Consider the following 24,076-nt stretch of genomic DNA (forward strand, 5'->3'; position numbering starts at 1 on the left):
CTTCACTGAAAGAATTCTAACATGGCGTGATTCACTTGCTAAAGGTTAAATTTAAACCAATGTTGTTAAAACCGGACTGAACTTGTCAATTCAACCGTTTTTATTTAGACAAAAATCTGATTTACCTTAAAAAAAATTTGGTAGAGAGAGACCAAATAATTGCATGCGAAATATCATATTAGCTTAACAAACTATTGGATTGTGTCAAAAGAGGCCATTAGGCAGAGACAAAAAGCTCAAATACCCACACAATTTGCTCGAGCAAAAATTTTACAGAAGTGGAAGAGAAAGAGATGGATTGCCATTAAACCCTGGATCCATACAATTCGTACAGATAACCAAATAACTATTTATGGATCTGTTCCCCAGAAAGCAAGTAATACAATCTGAGAACCCAAAAGGACTAAAGAAACAAGGACAGTTTTGCAGGTGTAATCTAAAAAACCCTTCTGTCTTCAACTGTCAATTATCTCATACACGGTACAGGTATTGACGCTGTCAGTGCAGAAAAAAGGCAGCGGCCTCGTTAACAGGCCATTCACAGTCAACACCAGATAATAAATTTCAAGATGTTCGCACGGCGTCTAATGGCGTAGAATATCAGTCTTTCAGGACATCATTACTCCAATCTTTCTAGCAAAATCATCTCCATCTTCATCATCATAGTATTCATCTTCTGGTTTATATTCCCCGCCCTCAACTGTCTCATAATCATCACATTCCCCGTCTCTCTGATCATAAGCTTCGTACTCCTGATCTTCCTCCATGTTCTCATAGTTCCTTTCATCCACTTCACCTTCCTCCTCTTTCTGAACCAAAGATTGGCCTTCAAGAACAAATTCATCGCCCTCAGCAGAGACGAGACCATCTTCATTTGCTGTAGTCTGTGGCTCTTCACCACCAGTTATAGAATTGACAGTTTCAACTTTGGACTGCAAAGGCCGATAAACTTTTTGCCTCAGATTGTTTTCCTCACCACTGGCAGAATCTGCACCATTCTCTGAAGATGCAGCCCTCTTTCTCTTCAGTATCACACTCAGAGGCTTCGGACCCTCAAATGAAACAGAATCTTCAGGTTCTTCTTGGCCCAAAACCTTTCCTACCTTCATTGTATAACCTGAAATATTTGTGGTTGGTTCATCAACTTTGCCAGAAACCTTTGCCCCTTTCAGTTCTGCAAGGCTTTTTGGGCCTTCAAAGTCAAAATTATCCACCTCTTCTCTTCTCACTGAAGGGCCTCGGTTAATTCTTCTTTCTGTTGAGAAGTCTTCCTGTGTCCGGTTTAGTCTACCATGGTAGTGCCTTCCTTGGTAAGATGATATAGGTCGACCAGGTGATAATCTTCCACGGTTTCTCCCTCTCTCAATCTCTCTATCAGAACATACATCAGTGGAATCCTCACCCTGAGGTTTCTCAGGAATCTTTAATCTGCCTTGCAAGCGGCTACTTATAGAGGTTTCATGAGGAACATGTCTTTGGTCTCTGCGAGAATGAGAGATGTATCTCTGCTCCTCAACAAATTGTTCCTCCCTCTGATGGAACTCACCACGCAGATCAGTACCACTAACCAATTTCGACCCATTAATCCTTCTCTGTTTTGACAACCTATATCGTAGGTCTGATCGATCAACTTTATCAGGGCTTTCAGATTTCAGTAAGCCCCTTCTCTCCATTGCCGACATGGATGGTCTCTCTAAAACCCTTTCTGATGAAGAGAGATGATTTTGTTCCCAACCATACTGATTGTGAACCCGTCCATACTGATCATAATCACTGAATTCATTAAATGGCTCTCTATCAAATTTAACTTCAGATGACAGATTATACCCAAGTTTGTTAAAATCCCTCCCCCCTGGACCAGGATTCCTTTCAAGCTCATCCTCATTGTGATAATAGTTGGAATCTTCCAGCTCATTGTCCACAAGGACATCAAAACCAGGAGATGACTCACGCAAAAAATCATCTCCTTCCCTGCCATTCTGAAAACGCTCCTCCAACTGCTGTGAAGCATGACTACTGTTCCTACCTCCATTTTCATTGGTGACTGGAATACTGCTTTGCTTTGATACAGAAAGCTCTTCGTTAATTGAGGCGAGGGGCATATTTTTCTTCAGCAAAAGTTCACTGGTGGGTATGATTTCAGCCTCTGTAGGTGGCAGTACTTCAACTGACTTTTCCACATATACTTGAGGGAGCTTCTGTTCAGATGTACACATAGCTGCAACTCCAACAGTCTTTATCAAACTCTGTGGATGTTCACTGACAGGGTTAGCCATATTTGAAAGCTGAGACTGGAGAGGAGCCATATTGCCAAATGGGAGTGGACCATGTAGGAAAGAGCACCGGTCACCCTTTAGACAGTGCCCTTTCTGGAAATAAAAGCAAGGAACATTTTGTTTATTTGCACCATAAGAACCAGCTGCTTGTGAGACCACTGGTATTTGCATAGATGGTTCAACCAGTGGAGCAGCCCCAGAGGATCCAGTAGATGTAGGGCCTCCAGAAGTCCCTAAGAAGCCATCAAGTGGCTGCAAAAAAATTATTAGACTCATATGAAAAGATAATTCACGCGTATACAAAAAAAAAAAAGCAGAAGATACCAACCGGATGCCGGAATGAACACTTTGGATTCAAGCAGTTCCCATTCAACCAGTACCAGCAGTCCCGAGGATTCATCCTAGCACCTTCACTATGGCGATACTCACATTCACTTCCCTAATGAGTAGAAGAGAAATATTAGATATATCATTGATGGTTTAAGTACAGAACATCACATTAGTTGGCTACATCAGCAAAAACACAACAGAAAAAAACAAAGAACTCCAGACACCCATCAACAGAGACAAAGTACTCATCCAAAAGTAACAGTAAGGCACTTCCCTTAGTATAATCTAAGTACAACTGTCTAAGAAGCCACTTTAATAGGCAACTAGTGTAACTACCTTTCTTCAGTCCACAATCAGTTGTAAGTTTATATTGATAAACAAAACTTCCAGCCCACAACAGGAAGTCTACCAGCACAAGGCCATGAACATGCCAGATCAAGCAGAAGGGGTTTATGATAGGCAAGTAGCATATTGAGGAGCACCAAGTGGGTGTAAAAACATTGAGAACTTGCATATAGTGGAATATGAACACATAACTTGACAAAGTGTACGTTTCATCTCAAAGCGAAGTCCATCACCATTAGAAGGAAACTGTACACATACACAAATACAACAAGGAAAAAGAAAGATTTTTCACCATAACTGAGCTGAAAGTTTTCAAAAAGGTAAAGGTCACAGTAGATACAGTCGGAACTAGAACAAAACCCTTAAGCATTTGTTGCAAGATGTGAAATCCTAATACAGATCACCACTGGCCAAAAAAAGTCACACAACGAGAAGTTTCAAAGATGGGAATGTAACTCAAAATCAACATTACTAGTAAAAATCCCGAGGAAACAAAAGTGCACGTGTACTCTAAGAGGATAAAAGTACCAAAACGTGCCATCAAATTTCAGAACCCCTCCACCGCTAAATATGTTCCAATCTCCCCAAAAATGGTCCTAGTATCTCCGAAGGTTCGATAATTCAAGTATTGTTTCTTCTGATTTATTTCTGGATTAATCGGTTACCGGAAAACATAAAACCCTATTTTAGCACAGGATACTAAGTCCTTCACGAACAAAATGCAGACAACTTCCTTTACGACAAGAAACTACATATTAAAGGTTCAGTCGATGCCAAACACATGCAAGAACAATACAGAGATTCCAATAATCCCGGAAATCTAATAAATAGTCCAAACCCCAAAATCGACAGACACTGCTGCACCACCCCAGAGCGGAACTCCTAAATTAGATCAAGAAAAAACAAAAAACCCTAAAACCCTAGAAACCAAACACGAAACACACCTTTTTGCAGGTCAAAGGTGAAGCCAGGAAGTAGACGCAATCGGTGTTCCGCTTCGTGGCCTCCTCCTCGGCGCTGATGGGATCCGTCGACACCGATGCCATGATCGCCTCCAGACTCAAACGGACAGAAGGGTCGAACCAGAGAAGGGGGATAAGATTTGAGAGGCGCGATCTGATGTACCACCAGATCAACACTCTGAGAAGGAAGAGAGAGCTCGCCTCTCACAATTAGACTATAACTAGCGAAAAAAAAATTTCCCAATTAATTGTTTTCAAGTGCCGCAACCTTCTGCCCTTCTCTTTCCTTTATTTATGCAAAAAAAAGTCTAGATTACCCCTGGATATTTGTAAAAAAAAAATTAAAAATTTTGTAAGCTCTGAGAAAAATAAAAAAAATAAAAAAAATAAAAAAAGTGTCACTGTAATTTACTATTTCTTCAGGGATGCGAGTAATAAAAAGAACTCTTAATAAGACACTGAAGGCCTAACTTGACTCCAACAACGCTAGATTGGATTAGAAACTTTAAGAAATGGAGAGATTTGTGTGTTCTTTCAATAGGCCAAGTTAGGAGTAGGGACTCCAATTGAGTTCAGTTGTTGGAAACCCAGCTCCAACTAGCCCAACTTGGGGAGTCTGACCCCTGATCCAGACAGTAAAGACTTGAACTCCTGAAGAAAAGGAATTGTTCAATTTCTTATAAAATTTCTTGAAGCATATTTCAGCCAAGGTTTTTCTCACAAGGTGGATTAACCTACAACTCGGTCGGGTAACTTGGTTTTTCAAATAAGGGGGTCCGGGCCAATTAAGGGAAGGGACCGTCGGATCGGACCTCTTAGAATAATTTGTATTTCTAAGAAACCAAATCTACTCCCAAATCTTGATTTCAGTAGGAGACGATTTTCAAAAGAACGACCATGATGTTGCAGATAAAGAAATGCAACCTCCTCCTTGTTAAAGCATTCACACGTACTTGATAGTAGATTAAATATAAAGGCCTACTTCTCTTTGGGAACCAGGGACTCTCTAACCCAATGGAATAGTTTTTTTTTAAAATTAGACCTGGATCAAGAGAAGATTCTCTCCCTTAGGGAGGGTCGGGGAGAGGCCCTATCTAGCACCGTCCCACCTATTGGTGGGATGGGAGGGGTGGGTGTCTGTGTGCGTGAAGGAATGAAGGCTTCCTTGCCGTTGCTCCCTTCTCTCTTTTGATAGGTGAAGGGTCCCAACTCTTTTAAGTTTCCAAAGACTGATGAGGGTAGTTTCCCCCTCCTACACAAAAAGAAACCAATCCAACCTAAACATTATTCAACAAACTGGCCCAAACCATGTTTAATAACACTATGTGTAAACATATCCTTGGTCTTCCCCAAAAGCTCGCTTGTTATGGTATAAAAGCTAAGAAGTATACAGCAAACAGGTACATGGAAATACAAAGGCACACCATGAAATCATCTTAGGTTTTCCTCGACTAAAGAAGTTCAATTCCATGGCTCCTTTCAGCTGTGCTTCTGTAAAGATCGAGGGCATTTACGTTTCTTCAACAGATCAACACCCACATGAGATAACAACCATGACCCCAACTTGCCAAACACTTGACACCATTACTAAGGCTCTAGGCATTGAAACCACCCCAGTAGATATCTTTATCAGGAAACAATTGAAATCTTCGACGGCTAAATGATATAAACAATCAGTGGTGGACAACTGTGCAAAGAAGCTCAAGTGGGGGGTTGTCAAGGGCGGCAAAGCAGATACCAGTATGCCGAACTGCTTAAGCAGACACAACACAGTGGCCGCTGGGGGAATAAAGTGGGCCATCCCAGGGAAAACGTGATATAAATGGAAGTGAACTTCTAGCAATATCCAGCAATTTGGACTAATAACAAAGGTAGGGCTCACCTCTTATAAAATCTCATCCTGTTTTAAGAGCATTGTAATAGCAGAACTGTAATTTTACTGGAGCTGCACGAGAAGCTGGCCTGAACGAACAACTACCACAACTGAAACATCTGACTCGCTGCCTCAGCAACCACCCTACCCGTCTTACCTTATCCACGATTTTGATCATATTCCAACTGTTCTATCTTTAAATAGACCAATAATGTACTCAGAAACAAGTCTTTTAAATCTTTACTAGTAAATTATCATAACCATGAATATGGGACAAGAAATAAGCACACATATCTGTAAACCAAAAGACTGAGAAGCATAAATCTTTGTACTTGGCAGCACCAAGCCGTACAAGAAATGAGAAAAACTTAAAATCATTTACTGCTAACGTACACAGAATCCTGAAAGCCAGCAAAGGCATTAAATGTCAAATACATACCTGCCATAAAATTAATTACAAAGCAAATCAAAGGTACTAACTCACCATCAGTATATTCATTCTTCACCTTAGTACACTGAAAATATTTCTCAAAGAAACAGCTAGCTGATACCGATCGATTGACCATTCAATCCCTGCAAGATACAAAGATCTCAGTTTAGCCTAGTCTACATGTTTGCGTGCACACATAAGAGCAGAATGTCCCCAATATTTGAGCTTATCAGTCAAACTATAACAAATGCAAAGATTCTACAGATAAACAAAAATCTGTCAGCATTCTTTTTTTCAATATTTTTGACAACGGCCTTCTTTTTTTCTTTTTGATGAAGTTAATTTAAACGAGAGCAGGCCCTAAAAGTATCTATAGTTAACAGCAATTTCAGACTGTCACCACTACTTCATTTAATCCCAGCTAGAGATTCTATATGTCAGCAGCTTCCCTTGTTGAGTAGTTTACCTTTATCGTTCAATCAATTGAATTCAGAGGTGGCTGACAAATTTGTCATTACTTTTAAAACAGAAAAACATAAGCATGTTCTAAGAGTACTGCATTCAGATGTGGTGTTTTTACCTGTTTTTAGAAAAAAAAATGAGCCTGGTATAAATCATATGTACAGGAAAAAAATATCAACCTGAGAACTACGGCAAATAGGCTTTTGTTACCATTAAACAAGCGAAGAGTAACCAGTACAAAGTCCAACAAATAATCAGGTAAAAGAACCACGACAAGTAACACAACGACATGCAGCCCACCAAAAGGGCAAAAATTATCTACAAATGCACATCTCAGCATGCAACTGACTGCAAGGATTTATAAATCAATTTATAGAGTCAATGACATACCACAGGTGCCCTCTCAATATTCAAGCGAACCCACAGAGGGTATTCCAGAACCATGGTTCCGAGGCTCACAGCTGCTGCTGGTCAGGTTTGAACCTCCACTTGGATTTAAGGAGCCAAATTCCTGTTGCCCCATTTTCTGCACATCCTCTGGTGAAAGTATCTTGATATACCAGACATTATTCACAAATGCTCTGCAAGAAACATTAAAACAAGTATTTAAATACAAAAAGATTGAAGGCCTGCGTCTAAAACCAGTGTTAACAACACCAAACTCAAAACAAAGTATAAGAGATTCAAAACACAATAAGAATTAAGATGTGATAAACAGGTGAACTGGACAAAATACTGCCACCAGCTGAAATGGAACACCAATAGAAATAAGAACAACTAATCATAAAAAGCTTCAGGCAGTGCTGGATTATGCATTTGTTAACGTAGAAGAAATTTTCTTTTTAGGAGTTTCAACAATGGAAAAAACCAAATTCAAGTAGGTTCATAAGATTGAAGCCATGTATGATCTCAAACCCTTAATTCTAGACATGTGAAACTAATAACATGCACCTTCAGTACTAAGGTACCATTAGATGATGTTAAACCTAGACTACAAGTTCTTTTACCACAACAATATCATAAAGTACACAATGTTGCATGGGCTTCTGCACTCTAAATTTTGTACAGACAGCATTAGTGACAAAGAATCTCTCTACTTTTCAGCAGCAAGATGATTACCCCAAGGCATACCCTACTTACTAACCAAAGAGGAACAATGTGCCACAAAGAGCAAAACATAGAAAAATTTGGACTTACTCCCAGGGGTCGTCTCCAAGGAGAAGCACATCATTCTCCCTGTCAACAAATACAAGCTGCCAGCCTGATCTCAGAGGGTCTTCCAACTGCCCCTCAATGCCAAACATCTGACCCAGTTCCTCTCGCAGCTCATGGTAGCTGCTGAACCGGCTGATGTCCAACCACCTTCCAACTGATCCTGACTTGGAAACCTGCACAAATAATTAAAAACGAAATTGATTTTTACAGTTTTAACTCTGCAGAAAATATCAAGAATCCCACTCAGGATATACCTTCACAAATTTTTCGGAGCCTGGGTTTGTCTGTGCTGAATTTTGCAGCAGACCAGGTGGGTCATTTACACCTGTATAGAGAGAATTTGGAAAGCCAGAGACAGCAAATGGCATCTCAGATACGTCATTCTCAATTGCACCAGTACCAATATTAGGCACCTGATTTGAAAGCAGAGGTGAGCTGGAATCAATATTAACACCAAATAAGGTATGTGTCTGAGAATCTGCTGTACAATTTTGTGTTTCCACTGCGCCACCCTTCCCAGGGAATGGTGGAAATGATACCGTATTGCCAAATGAGCCCACCTCGGTCAGCCCAAACTTAGGTGATAACCAAGGTTGTTGTTGCTGCTCACTCATCATTGTCTGACCAATTCTAGGGAGGTTGAGAAGATTAGCATTAGCTTCCTGACCCAGCGAACCTAACATACCATGTATGCTGCTAGGGGTTAAGGCAGACGAGAAGCTCATGTTAGTATCTGGAAACACAGTCTTTTGACTAAGAGGAGACAATATAGATGATGGTGACTGTTGTTGCCGAATCTGATCATTTGAAATCTGAAAGGTGCCTTGAAAGGTCTGCTGCTGCACCTGCTGCTTCTGTTGATCAGAATATTGAGGAGGCAGCAGCTGTTGCGGTATAAGGTGGGCCTGAGAATGATTCTCATGCATGATTTGCTGAGGCTGTAACTGAGAAACAAGCTGCTGTTGTATTGATGTAGTGGGTGGACGGAGAAACTGTTGAGGCACTTGAAAAGTTGGCTGGAAGTGAAGAAGCTGCTGTTTCATTGAATCTCCCGTTCTAATGTCTTGGAGAGCTGCAGCTGCCATGGCTTGATACTGATCGTGCTCATTTCCCACTGGTAACAGATCAAGCCTCTGCTGTAACCAGGGACTCATTCCAAGTGCCTGAAAATTCAATGACTGAAGACCTCTTTCTCCGGTGTCACCATTAAGCCACATGAAACCATTACTTTCTGCTTCTTTTCCGTCTGGAATAGAGAGATTTAAAAAGAAAAAAGAATTGTAAAAGCAATTTTACACAAAAAAACAGATAAAAAAACTACCTTTCATACTAGAAAAGAACAGAAATGCATTCTTAGTATCTGAAAGGATAAGTAAAAACTTCTCAACAAGTAATACAGAGATAATAGAATTACAAATCTCAAACAATAGTATCATCACATGAACCAACCTGAAAAAATAAGATCATCAAGAATAAATATAGATATATGCATTTATACCTTGAAAAGAAGATATTCCAGGATGCCAAGGCCGTTTTAACCTAAGAGGAAATAGTGAAGGGTACATAGGGAAGGTTGTCAAAGGCTCAATCTCCCACAGCGACACTCTTGGCTGCCGCTCACCTGCAGTGGATTCATCCCAACCAACCTGCACAATGCCAAAGTATACTTTTTTTAGACAAGCAATCACACCTTCCATGAGCAAAAGCATACACAAATTCTGGAAAAGGCCCTGAAACTGTAGGTTACAGAACAAATGAGTACAGCTGAATATTGTTGACTTTTAATGCCAGGCATTATCACGCCAGAATCACACAGGACAAGACCAGAATACAAAACAGAAATATTGAGATCCAACCATACAACTAAAATATAATAACTTACAAACAACAGTCATCCATTCTGGAACACTTCTGAAAATTCAAATTAAAGGTCGATTTCCTCCAAGTACATGAAATAAATGAGAGAATAGTCCATCTGTGGGGTTCAAATGGACACAAATACAACTGTGCAAGCAACTGTATTCCAGGAATCAAAGCGCACAGAATGCTTTTCAGCAGATTTAGCAAACAAGCCAATAATCAGAGACACAGTGAAAATTGAATGAAATTTCAAATCACTGAAAAGTGCTGATTCATGAGGGGTTAAGCAAATTTTCTCAATTCTTTAAGCTTTAAAGCTGTCAAGCCAATCACCCTTTAAAAAAAATGAGGTGATAAGAAAATTTTAAAAAACAATTTAACTAGGTGAACCACATTTATTTTCAATATTATGACAAGTTTATTAAGAAACTAACACCATCTGTCAAAACCTTCTGATCAATGTAATATTCACAATTAACCTTCGCCTGCTTTTGGATTGTTGAGATAAGTTACTATTATGAATTTACAAATACAACTTGGGACTTTTGCTCAAATGGTCATGAGTGGGGGGGAGGGGGGTTGTAATGGGGAAGCCTTGGGTTCAAGTCTCACCAGGGGTTAAAGGCAATCAACATTCCATAAATTAAAATATAACTACAAATATATTTTTTTCTAATGCAAAGAAAAATTCCTTCATTACATATTAACCAGGCAGGACAAGTCCATTGTAAGACATATTACCTTCACAGATCTCCAGTGCGAGTTTGGCCAGCGAACAGGATCTAAATCACTGATACCCGTTATTGTACCCATGTACCTGGATGACATTCCATTACATTAGAATACTCCAATATACTCAATAGATAGAAACTTCAAGTAGACAAACTCATAGAGCAAAAACTATACAAAATTTAGATAATGTATACCTGCGAACACTTGATTCCTCTGTCTCAAAAAGCATTCTGAAACGCATTCCAACAGCCACACGAGTGTGATATACTGCTTTGATATATTTTGAAAGAGTAATTATAAACTCAGATGGACTCGCCCTGTTGAAGAAATAAGAACATTAGGAGCATGGAGAAAAGGAAAAGAGTTGACTGAAAGAAGGGCAAAAATATTCCAAGAAAAAGAAAAAACTTTAAACCTTGGATTATAAAAAACAGTAAACCGACTATTTGTTGCAGCAGCATGAGCTGCAGCTGCAAGGAGTCCTATGTGCATGCTATCACTTGACAAAACCGATGAAGGCATCACAGTCTGTGGTCGATTTGCACGCCTAATCCCCAGTAAGAGTTGATTTTTTTCGTTCCTAACATTAATAACACAATTGTTAGACATTCAAAAAGAAACAACAGAGAGATGAATAAAAACATTCACGCAACATTTTCTAAGCATGTCATTGCGCATCCAATACACATGCGAGGCTTTTTACCAAATAAACAAAACAGAGTCTCCAGCAACAAGCCTTTTCGCACTGACAAACACACTCCAACCTGTAGTAAGAAGATGTCTTTTTGGCTGTCCTGCAGAAGTGAATCATGCACACAAATAAATTCTGCGCATACATGAAAAGAAAATGTTAAATATCAGCGTCTATAGCACATCGTTTTCATATTGATTATGTCAATCGTTAAAGTTCGGTCCAAATACATCCCAAAATAACTTAGCTGATGTAAAGAGATTTTTTTTCCCAACTAATAACCTATGTTTGGGTCTGATATGTAGGACAGCACTTACAGACTACAAACTGGATGGGGCACAAACTAGGTCCAACAAACAGACATCTTATTATGATAGCACATTAAAATTGGATCCAGGTCCATCCCAAAATAATTAGCTGAAGTTAGGATTTTTTTTCTCAAATAAAAACCAAAGGATTTTTCCTGGCATTAACTAACGGGGGTTATTCCCACCAACCTTGATGTTGTAATAATTTCCCACCAATTCTTTTCCATTTTTTTGTGTTGTTTCTCTGAGTTCCACAAGTAAAATGGAACTAGATATTCCCCTTAAGTCTCTGTACAATACAACAGGAAGTCAACGTAAATGGGATTACTAATCTACAACTTAGATTATGAGAAATGCTAAAAACCTTAGTTGGATTTTGGGGCCCATACAGCATTGAATCCAGCTAAAAACTTTGAGGATGAAGGTCAGGGTCCTTGTACACTATTTCTAGCATAGACTGTAGAGTACCCAGTTAGGAAAATAGAATGTTAAGGAAGATCCCACAGTAAAATATGAATTCCACAGAATAAAAGTTTATTTGAAAGACTCAAATTGGATCTTTTCCACTGAGATACTAGGTGATGAAAGATATCAGATTTCCAAGTAGTTTACCTGAATACCAACAGCTCTAGCTTGGGGCACACAATGCCCACTTGGCAGAACAAAGAGACACATAACCCAAGCAAGCAGAATAACCATAGGAAAAACTACCAGATTTTGACAAAACTACCAGAACAAGACTACCAGAAAATTCGTTAAACAAAACTAATCCATGACACACAGTAGACACCACCCATAAAAATCTAGCCAAACAAATTTTAACTCCACTCTCAAGATATTCATAGCAGAAATCTATGGCAAAGCAAGAAAATTTTAGAGAAATAAAACTCAAATTTCATTTAAACAATAACAACAAAATGAATATGTTAGTGCATTTTGAGAACTTTTAAATAGATATTTAAAGTGCACCAAACTGATAATCATTTCACATTTGCTTTGCTCTTTTGAGGTAAATATTTTCTGGAAATTTTGACTGTTATTTCTAAAGACTAAACAGGACCAATGGCACATAGAATCCAGCCAAAAAACAATAAATAGTGGGGTAAAAAGTGCGAGAAGATATAATTTGGATTACATACTATAATAATTTCAAAAATAAAAAGAGAAAACACACCTAAATTATGAATAATTTTCATGACCTAATAAAAATATGCAAAGCATCAATTACAAGCAACCACACTGGGAACGAATGCACTGCAAAGTAAAAAGAACAGATCATGTATACATATAAACTCATTCTGTTAATCTCCAAACATATTTTCCAAACCCAATTCTCAAAGTACACCCACACACAAGAAACAAGGCACTATATGGTAACCATCTCTTAAGATCAGCCATTTATTCATTAATTATATTGTTAATTTCTCCCTTGAAGATTCCTTGCTAAGAAGGGTGCTTAATTTCAACAGCTTATTGTTCGAAACAGTGCTCCACATTATTTTTTATCCACACTTGGAATTATGCTAATAGAACCACCCTTTGATCATTTTTTTTCTTTGCTACAGCTCTGTTTTTGTTGTTGTTTTCCTAAGCTCATTATTCAATAAAAAAAATTAAAACAAAAAAAATCTACAGGCTAGACTATCTCTTGAACATCTGTCAATAATGTCAAACTTTAAAACACTCAACTGACAGGCAACTTATAAGGGCGTTTAGTATTGGGTAACACAGTTGAAAATATTATGTACAAGTACACGTCAAATCAAATGTTTCAATAGTTTTAACTTACCCCGGAAAATATGCCTGAACTTCCATTCAACATCATGGAGATCTCTTGCAATGAGCTCCTGAGCTGGTGGCTGCAGACTAAAATCCTATTCAGACAAACAAGCACTTTTAGATATCAAAGTAGCCAGTTCATCTACGAAGAGAGTTCCCTTCTAGTAAATTAATATTCTCTCTCTAGAATAAATGCACCAAATAGAGAGAAGAAAAGGTAACAAAATAAATAAAACTAGCGTTAGCAGAGATTACCAGTGGAGGAAATACTTTTTCTGCAGCACGACGAGGTACTGAAAATCCACCATGTGTACTAGTATCACTTGCGGTTAAAGTCTTACAGAAGTAATTTGTTGGCTGCTTGCTTGGGATCCCCAGTTCAGCAGGCAGATAGGTCTCCTTCTGTTCTTGCTGTGCGAAGTACTTACCAAATTAGTATATATAGGTAAAGGAGCACATCAACAGTAATTATTAGACTAGAAGGATTACCGGATTTAAAGGTTGTAGAGTCATTTGAGCATAAACTTCGTCAGTTTCTACATCAGCCTGAAATTTGCAGCCAGTCAGGTACCCACTGACCCTCTGTAAATCTTCAAAGAGAAGAAATCCGAAAAAGGAAATAACATGACTCACATGCATCGTGACATCGTGAAGTTGACATATCAGTTGAGGAGGTAAACTTGGATAGTTGGGGATATGACCATCAATTTCCTTGTTCGTAGACGCAGCAACCTGAATGCAAAAAATAAGGTAAAACATGCACCTAAATTGTCCAGTAGATGAAAAATCAATACTGGCTCCAGGTAATCAAAATAGCACCTGTTCACTATGTCCCTGGGGGAAGTAAACAACACGAGTACCCACAGTAGGTAAAGAGACGAGGGGACCAGCGCACGCATGCCAAAGCTCCGAATTCAAGCATCTCTTTTCCTCTACCAAAAATTTTACAAGTTATTGTTTCAGTCTCATTTTGCGAGGCAGAAAAAACAGCTAACCAAGTCGGAAACTTAAGCAAGTCGCAAGAATGAAACTATGCTACAACTGACTCCATATTTTATAGTTTATTCATTGCAGAAAGCAGTTACAAATATATATGGAAGTAAATATATTACATCATATATTAAGCTTAAAGACGGTAGCCAAGTACATACCACCTTGCGCCTGCGGAGACAGGCCAGATGTGGAAAGCTTCATTTTCGAAACCTAAGCCTAAGAAACCTAGTTCAACAATCTCGAATTTTTTTCAAATATAGCCCCCTGCCGTGTCAGGTCCATGCGGCGTCCCAGCAGCTTGAATAACTCTCCTCGCAGTACTCTCTCCTTCACCAGCTTTACCCGCCCCTTTTAGGAGACAGAATACCGAAAGAAAATCCTCAATACCAGAACTAGAAAACAGAAGCTCCAGCTGAGAATCTTCTTAAAGCGATACAACCGCGCTCAAGTTACACTAGGTAGGATGGGAGGCACAAAATGATCAAAAACCATCTGCTGAACGAGACGACTACAACCTTCTGCGGCCTTTTCTCCGCTAATCTAGAATCCTCGAAAGCAACGAGAATTTGTTTGGTATCGCCATATTTACTGCTTCGGAGAACAAAGAGGATCTCTTACACCTACTTCACGTTCGTTTTTTCTACTAGTATGCTCAAGGATGAAAACAATTCTTCGAGGAAACAATCTCCTCGAGAAATTACACACTTCACCGAACGACAACTTCGAGATCGATCAAACAAGCTTCACTGTACAGCAGGCAAGCCTCCAAATGCTCAGAGATCACTCGGACAATCCTATCCTCGGAACCTTTTACCTGACAGAAAAAGGAATTCCGGACGGATTCCTCCAGGATAAAACCTCTCACCAATTATTCATAGCTGTAAATGCCTCGTAGAATCACTCGTATCCCAAGGCCACCATGAGAGAGAATTCTAGCTCGTGCTGACTTTGAGCAAACTTTCCTCAAATAAAACTGAAAAAGCAAATAATTCCTTCAGAAATCACGCATTCTTTAACAAAATGCCGCCGTCGTCAGAGAACCGCATGGCTTAGACTCAGCTGATCCGAAAGAGCTTCCCCGGACTCGCTTCCAATACCTCCTCTCCACTAACAATCAAAGCAAACAAAACTACCAGCAGTCGTACGTAAATCTTCGCCAAAAACAACACAGAAGCTCGATCAAACTCGCAAGGCAAGTTTCGCTCCACGATCGCAGCTCAGAAACTCTCCTCTCTGAGCTCAAAAGCTAAAACCAAACAGCCACAAGCTACAGCAACTATTCAACACCAAAACTCCAACCGCTCCCAAAAACTTATACTCAAGATCAACAACAACGTGGTCACGAGGACACCTCTCCCCAGTTCTCACCGGTACAAATTCCCCGCCGACAACCAGCTCAGCACAACGACGAAACAAGCTCACTCAACTCACAATCGACGCAAGCTCGTTTCCCGAAAACCTCCAGCGACCAGATGGGACGACGATCCTCCCCCTGGCTCAAATCACACATTTGCCCACGGAATCAGCTGCAGCGAGCTCGTGAAGAGCTCGATCCCCGAGGCCACTCGCCATGAATCCACTTTTCCAAGCTCGCCGCGCACAAATCTCCTCTCCGGTAAAAACCAAAAAAAAAAAAAAAGGAAAAAGACGCAAACCAGACCTCGCTCGAGAGGAAGAGATCGATCGAGAAAAAATAAAATAAAAAGGCGCAGCTCCTTTCTCTCCAATCGCTATCGCGAAACTCCTCACTGTAGCGGGCGCGACCGCTTTTATAGTTCCGTCCGAAATAGAAGGGGGAGGAGAGAGAAAACGAGGAGTGAGACGGAGCAGAAATTGCGGGTTCGGGAAACCGGTATCTCGGCCGTCGGAGGAGTCGTACAGGAGCGATCGTGGCCGTAGAGTCTCTGTCAGACGTGACCGGGCATGTGCAGCTGTGCTTTAATGGTCGCTGTCAGAGTACGGATGGTAAGTGTGTGGCAAAAGAGTCGTTTTCAATCGTTTCACTTTGCTTGCTTTATTTTATAAATTAAAAAATAAATAAATTCTTTCGTACTCATTTAAAAAGAATTAATCATTCTTATTTAATAAAGTATCTGGAGTACGCAGGAGGTGTATTTAACTGAATAAATTTATATGAATTATGACTCAGTAATACGAGAAGTACGGTCTACTGACTACCATCGTGGGTCCTATTGGCTTTTTCATATTTTTTTAATAAAAACCAATTTTATAATGAGAAATTAGAATTACTGTGACTATATGAAATAAAATTATGATTAGACCTAAGTATATATAAATTAGTTCTTCCCCATTTTTAATTTAACAGTATTTATTTTGTATTCTTCATTATTTCCTCTTATTAAACCGTATTTATTTCGTATTCTGAATTTTATATTGGCCAAAAATAAAAATTACGGTTGTATTTACTGTAAAAAATAAGAAAAACAAAATGAATAAAAAGATGGAGCGATGGTTGAGGATTTGATGGACGCGAGTATCAATGACAAGTGGTAGTATATGGGGCCAGTGCGGTTCAACATCACAATAATGCGTGTGAGGAGAGAGAGTGAACGTTGGGCCCACATTATGACTCCGCCTGACTAAGATGTCTTCAGAGTTCCTTGAAATCGGATCTCGAGCCAGCTTCCACACGAACCTTTGCTTCCCTTGTCGTGGCCACTCAAAAATTTATTATTATTAATTTATAAAAATCCCACCTTTTATTGGACGGATTTATTATGCTGGATATTAATAAATTGGTTATTTCATTTAAATGGTTTAATGAAATATAATTAAATCGATAAATATTATGTAAAAATTAGATAATTATAAGAAAATTATAATTTATTTAACGGTTAATAATTTATTTAAAAACATGAATGTATGTTGTAATTTTCTACTTAATTACAAATAACATGTCATGTATGTGACCAAAATGTGTGTCCCCTTATCAAATTAAGCCAAGGTCTTACTTGTAAATTCATTATTTTTCTAATTAGGAATTTGAGACCCCTTATTAAATTAAACCAAGGTCTTGGTTGGAAACCCATTATTTTTGTATTGGGTTTAGTTTTTATTGAAGCTTTAATTAAGTAAAATATCTAAAATATTATTTATTATGTTATAATAATATTTATAATTAGTAAATATGTATAATATTTATATAAATCGATTCCGGCTTAGTGGTCTCGTGGGAGGGTTCGAGGTCTCAGGGTTGAATTTTAGGGGTTTATGATATATCCCTTTATATTACATTCAAACTAAAAATAAAAAAAAATGACGTGTGAATATAAATTAAAAAATTATTCAATTTTTATATTTTATTTTTAAAATGTAAAAATAAAATATATGGAATATATATAATATCCCTAATTATAAAATTACACACCCAAATAAAACCTAATAAATTCACAAATAATTGTAAGATTGGGTCATTGATTCATAGGCTTCAATGTCCCTAAATAAAATCACATATGCCCATTCCTTATCATTTATTGCATTATACAATTTTTTGCCTTCCCATGACTAAGAATGAGATATTGTACAATGTACAACAATGGAATATAGTAAACACATGCATAAAGAGCATATAAATTGGACCCCCAAAAATTATTTTTTGATTAATGTTAGGTAGCATCTAATGTCCTCTAACCAAGTTATAATACCGAGGATCTAATTTTTCGTCGAAAACCCAGTATCTCATTACAAGAAAAATGAAGTGTGAAATTAATTTTATTCTGTGAACATAATATATATATGAAATTTTGATTTGGAATATTTTTTTAAGTATGATTTAATTACATTTTTTATATTTTTTTAACAATAATCGAGCAAATCGTTGTTTAAGGTTAAGTTTTTAAAAAAAAAATTTACTTTTTACTCTGTAAAGAAAATTTATTTTTCTATTTTTGTGGGAATTAATAAGAGCTATAAAATTTTTTTAAAAAATAGAAAAAAATCCCAAAAATGTTTCTAGTAAGGGCATATCACCATTTGCATATATGACAAGCTTGTGAAATCATTTTGAAGATAGTAAATTCCATTCCATTTGAAGCCTTGAGAGTCTCACCAACCCATCTCATTCACCCAAAATTTCCCTACCCTTTTTCTTTGTTTCATTTAATTTTCTTATTTAATGTTTTGAAATGTGTGGTTGAAGGCTAGGGCTGGAAATGGAATTCCAATAAAAATTCCCCAAAGATATGAAATGAAAGTGGGTCGTTAGTCAAAAAAGAGGAATTAATGTGGAGGGGAGGAAAGGGGGGTTATCTTCTTCTTTCTCCTCAACTTGGTAGATTGAGATGGCATTAAAGGTGTTGCAGCAAAGATGTTGGGGTAATGCTCTTTAAGTGGAGCATATGCACCTGCCTGCCTAAGAACGGGACTGAGGGAGAGATTCACGGAGGACAGCAAACATCAAGGTCCCACCAAGCTGGCCCACATGGTACAACCTTCCCTAAACATGGTACAAGTGATGAGATCAAGTGTGGGGCAGGGTGTCCCAAGGGAAACTATGTTGTCGCACAACTCCACCAATCAGGGTCGCTCTAGACATGCTAAAAAACGGCCTGGGAGGACCAAAAGCTGCCAATCATGGATTAAGCAAAACACGAACCAAAGCCAAAGGGTTATTAAGGTGTAAGCACGAGTTTTGTAGGGACACTTGACCTCCAATCGATTTAATCATTCCTCTATGATTTCATATAGGGGAGAACGTGTCCTCAAATTAAAAGGTGGGAGTGACCCACAAACACCAAAAGTGGCACATAAGAAGTTTGTTGCAAGGAGGGGAGGGAAGGGGTTGGTCTTCAATTGAGTGTATCTCCCACTCAACCCAAACAAAAAAAAAAAAAAAAAAAAAAAAAAGAAAATGGTGGGCCCACAGTTTTTTGTGGGGGGAGGAGGATGGGAACATTAGGTATGACAAAGTGGGGCATTAATGTAGGGCAAATAGGACAAGGGAGATTGTAGTGAATTGGGTTTGGGAAATTTTGAAAGGGTATAAAGGTGTTTTAGTTTTTTATAGAAAGAATGTGCCCTAAGGGGTCTAGGGTTTGAGAAAGAAAGAGAGAAGAAGATTTTTTTTATTTTTTTAATACAATCAATAAATGATATAAGGGAAGAGAATTATGTATAATATGTTATTTTAGACTATTTTTCGATGTCAAATACAGCTAATACATGCTAATTATGTATTCACTCTATTAGATAAGTTGTATCAAATTTTTGGGTACTTGTTACGCTACTTTGATGCTAAATGCAATAAATTTGAGAGGGAGAGAGAGAGAGAGACGGAGAATTTATGGAACTGTATCATATTTTATCGATCATATTAGTCAGACTATATAATAAGTTAAGTACTCAGTACAATACTTGATATTGATACAATATCAGAAAAAAAAAAGATAAAATATTAACAAAAAAATGTCACATTTTCGGTTATTGGTTCTAACACTTTAATCCACTACCATAAACCGACCAGAGAGAAGGTTTTTACCTATTACCTAGTTATCGATCATTTCGATTCCATTTATTACCTAGTTACCGATCGAATAAATAGGTAAAAAAAGTAAATAAATTCAAATTTAAGTAAAAATATATAATTTTAAAAAACCACAAAATATTATAATCCCTGAAGACTGTACAAAGTCATATAACAACATGTAAAGAAATTATAATAAATAGGTAAAATTACCCAATTATATATATATATATATATATATATATATATGGGTAAGATTTTTGAACCATAATGGAAGGGAAAAGGAGGGGATATACATTGGATGCCACTAGGGAATCATAATCATGATGTGGAGTTCTTGATGGATAATGTGTGTGGGGATCCTGCAAATGTCAATTAGAAGGGTCAAAGCATGGTTTTAGAAATTTTCTTTGCATGATGATGATCTTCTTGTCTACAAATTATAACTGGAAGACCAAAGTGTTGACACCCATCTTTGAATCAAATTTCATTTTTCAAATACCAAAATGGCCATCACCTTCCTTTCCCAATTATTAGATTTTTTTTCTTCAGTTTCTCCTTGCTTTTTACACATAAATTGCATTATCTCTATTGTTAATATAATCAAATCAAGGCTTTTCTTTAAACAAAAATCCAAAAAGTGCAACTTAAAGAGTTAAGTTTGTTTGTTTTACTAATTTGAGCTGGACAAACTTGATCTTTTTCTCATAAATTGCCCGTAATTTAGATCGTTTCAGAATGAAAGAAGATCGACAACGACTAATTAAACTAATCGTGTGATAATAAATGCAATAAACTTTCAATTGGCATTAAATACAAGTTAGTATAATTATGATCGACCAACAAATAATGGAGCAACAGGTATAATTAGGTTAACCCAAATATTTTTACAATTAATTAATTTATTATCTTTATAAATTAATATGCATTTTGACAATGAATTACTTAAACCATGCTAACACAATTTTTTTCTCTTCTAGCTCAATATATGCAAAAATCTTGTAATAGGGGTTGTTACATAAATTTTCATGTTACAACCCATTAATAAAAGAGTATGCAACATCAAGCCATGTGACAAGTCTTTTTTTTGTTATTTCTTTCGATCAATCAGTTACTTGTCTTGTATCACCCTGATAAGGGTTTTTGTCACACCCCCATAAGGGTTTTTTTTTCGAGATACGTCACATCTATGGTAAAAATACAAATGATCCTCTCTTTATACTATCTTTTACATACACCTTGGCATCTATATGACCCCTCTCTATACATGGTACCAATAAAATATCAAACATTAAAATGATATTTATTACCTAAAAACAAAAATCCCAAAATGAAGGGAAGGGGAGAGGGAAGTGTTTGGTGGAGTTGTAGGTAAAAGGGATGGGTAGGTCAAATGGGTCAAAAGAGAGATGGGACAATGCACAGAGTACCATGCTTGTGGAGCCCATACGTGTCTTCTTTTGGCTTTATAAAGACTTTGTGAATGGAGACTAGAGGCATCCACATCAGTCACATAGGATGAACTATATGGGACCCCTCCCCCAAACTTTGGAATCTAGTGGTGGTCAATAGAGATGAAGCTTCCCAAAAATTTCACACTTTGGGGGTCCTTGCCCTAATGTTTTGCAGAATGAAGACAATTTAACAACTTGCTCCCTAGATGTTAATTGAATGTGACAATACTTGAATTTTAGGGAGATGTTTAAAGAATCCTTCCTCCTTTTTTACCATTTTTTTATTACTTAGTGTAACAATTTTGGGGAGAATTTTTTTGATGGATTTGGATAAAAAAGATTCAATGTGGCTTGTAGGGGTGGTTTCGAATCGAGCCGGTTCGCGAGCCGGCTCGGTTCGATTCATCATTTATCGAGCTCGAGCACCGAAATTGGCTCGTTTACCTTAATGAGCCGAGCTCGACCGAAGCTAGGTTCAGCTCGTCGGCTCGCGAACCGGCTCGAAGTGAGTCGGATCGGTATGAATCAGTAACGGGATCGCGAGCGAGCGGGAGAGTGGGAGCGGGAGTGAGAGCGAAGGGGGGAAATTTTTTTCCTCCCCCCTCGTCACCGCCGACCCCTCCCATCGGTTGTTGTCGCCGCTTCTACCGTCGTCGTAGCTGTTCGCCGGCGTCTATACCGCCGTTGCAGCTGCTCCCCAACCACCTCTGTGGCCATCCGTTCAATTTATTCCTCTCCTCGCCGTCGCCTATGTTTCAATCGCCGCCCCTTCCGTCACCGCCGACTCCATCATGGCTGTCATCCCCGACGAAAGGTCCTTCCCGGTGTCGTAACCCCCTTCCCTCTGCGTCGTCTCGACGAAAAACTAGAATAGGGGAGAAATAATCTCCCCCCTCCCTCGCGAGAAGATGATCTTTCGCACGTGCGAGATCATAAAATAAAAAAAAATTCCTCTGGAAAAAATTAAAAATAAATTTTATAGAAATAATTTTCTATAAACTATTAGTGTCTCATGTTTTTTTAAATATTTTTCTAATTGAAATTTTTTATTAAAAATCATATAATTTTCTAAGTTAGATTTTTCGTACCAAGATGGGATAGAAAATTGTATAGAATTTTTTTGAATAAGTATTTCACAGTTGATGTTGTAATACTTTTAGCATGAAGCAATTTTTATTGCAATTTTGTGTTTGATATTTTATTTAATTAAAAATTTATCGATAAGTACAATAATATATTAGATTGATTATTAATTTTTATTTATTTCCCTAGAAGAGACAATAAAAGGTCCATTTAACTTTCCTAAGAAAATTTTAAAATATTTCCTGTAATTTTCTAATAAGTCACTAATAGTAATAAGATTTTATTTAAAGGTTTTTTTGGGAATATATATCATAGGAAAAATATTTTTAGTTTTTCCTAGAATATAAATTTTTATCTAGGGGCAATAAGTATTTGACAGTTGATGATATAATACTTTGAGCATGAGGCAATTTTCATAGCAATTTTGTGTTTGACATTTTATGTGATTAAAATTTTTTCGATAAGTATAATAATATATTAGATTAATTATTATTTTTTATTTATTTCCTTAGAAAAGGCAATAAGAGGTCCATTTAACTTTCCTAAGAAAAATTTAAAATATTTCTTTTAAATTTCTAGTAAGTCTGTAATAGTAATATGATTTTATTTAAAGGATTTATAGTTTTTATTTGGGTGATTGTAAATTGATAGTGATATTTTATTTAATTTTGTTGTGTTTGATTATTGTATGAAGTTTATTTATAATGTTTATGCAGTGTATGGAGTGTTTAGATTATTTTATGGAATGTATAAACAATTTCATGAAGTGTTTATGGAATGTATAGACAATTTTATGGAGTGTTTATGGAGTGTTTATGCTGATATTATATATATTGATTATGCCCAATTTTAAGTAAAGGTCATGCTGAATTTTATACAAGTATTATATATATAGATTATGCTCAATTTTAAGTAGAGGTTATGCCCAATCTTATACACATATTATATATATATAAGTTATGTCCAATTTTATGTAGAGGTCATGCCCAATTTTATGTAAAATGTATGCATAATTTTATATACATTTTATTCGATATATATTTTTTGAAAAGTTTTAAATGTATGTTGAGGCTCAAAGCTCGGCTCGAACTCGTTGGGCTCGAGCTCGATAACAATTTTAGGCTCGAGATGAGGTTCGGTTCGAATTATTTAAATCAAGCTCGACTCGAACATAAACAGGTTCGGGCTCGGCTCGACTCGATGCCACCCCTAGTAGCTTGAATTCGAAAATTCATATGAACAAAGAAACTGGATGTGATCGTTGAACCAAAAGGGTACAAATCTCTGTAGATATTGTCTAGAAACTAATAAATGGAAAAAAAACAAATGACAAGAGTTGTGAGTGACTTGTTTTAATGTGCATGTAACCTGTGAAGAAAGAATCAAACTTTGTTAACCTTTGGATGCATGCCATAGATATATGTAGATAAGTTAAAGTTTGAAAAATTCTCTCAGTTATTAGTTAGTAAAAGAATCTTCTAATTTTAGCTAGTCATTTTGGAGAGAAATAACCGATCTTTGGAGTTTTGCTGATTAAAATAAAAAAAAATCCTATGGTTATTAGTTAGTAAAGATTAGTTATTTTCGAGAAAAAAAAATAGAAAATCATTTTTTAAATATCCACTCAATTATGATATAATTTTTTTTTCTTTTTCCCTTCAATTAAGGTTGGAAGAAATGAAGCAAGGCAGAGTTTTTCTCTGTCCTTAGGGTAGGCCCAAACTTTACCAAACCAGACCCAAAATACACAATATTATGTTTGAGATTGGAAGTCTCCTTACAGCTTTTGTGTGTTTGTGTG

The 24,076-nt window shown here is 37.2% G+C and overlaps 2 protein-coding genes across 2 annotated transcripts; both read right to left on the reverse strand.

Moving 5' to 3' along the window:
• Positions 1-209: 209 nt before the first annotated feature.
• On the reverse strand, positions 210-4,144 carry LOC137944984 (zinc finger CCCH domain-containing protein 19). The gene is made up of 3 exons (XM_068790822.1): positions 3,896-4,144; positions 2,605-2,715; positions 210-2,528 (listed from the first exon to the last, which is right to left on the reverse strand). Exons 1-3 carry the CDS (start codon positions 3,995-3,997, stop codon positions 609-611), a joined length of 2,133 nt encoding a protein of 710 aa, XP_068646923.1. The 5' UTR covers positions 3,998-4,144; the 3' UTR covers positions 210-608.
• A 2,002-nt stretch (positions 4,145-6,146) lies between these two features.
• On the reverse strand, positions 6,147-15,978 carry LOC137944985 (auxin response factor 12-like). The gene is made up of 15 exons (XM_068790823.1): positions 14,415-15,978; positions 14,083-14,195; positions 13,897-13,995; positions 13,753-13,809; positions 13,519-13,674; positions 13,274-13,358; positions 11,189-11,279; positions 10,901-11,065; positions 10,680-10,802; positions 10,495-10,570; positions 9,392-9,539; positions 8,148-9,139; positions 7,876-8,066; positions 7,069-7,259; positions 6,147-6,359 (listed from the first exon to the last, which is right to left on the reverse strand). The coding sequence occupies exons 1-14, from the start codon at positions 14,455-14,457 to the stop codon at positions 7,082-7,084; spliced, it is 2,517 nt and encodes an 838-aa protein (XP_068646924.1). The 5' UTR covers positions 14,458-15,978; the 3' UTR covers positions 6,147-6,359; positions 7,069-7,081.
• Positions 15,979-24,076: the final 8,098 nt, after the last annotated feature.

The sequence above is a fragment of the Aristolochia californica genome, unplaced genomic scaffold, assembly GCF_029961685.1.
Source record: "Aristolochia californica isolate CCGP_79_NKW_82.1479 unplaced genomic scaffold, dmAriCali1.0.hap1 SCAF_11, whole genome shotgun sequence".
Taxonomy (NCBI): Eukaryota; Viridiplantae; Streptophyta; class Magnoliopsida; order Piperales; family Aristolochiaceae; genus Aristolochia; species Aristolochia californica.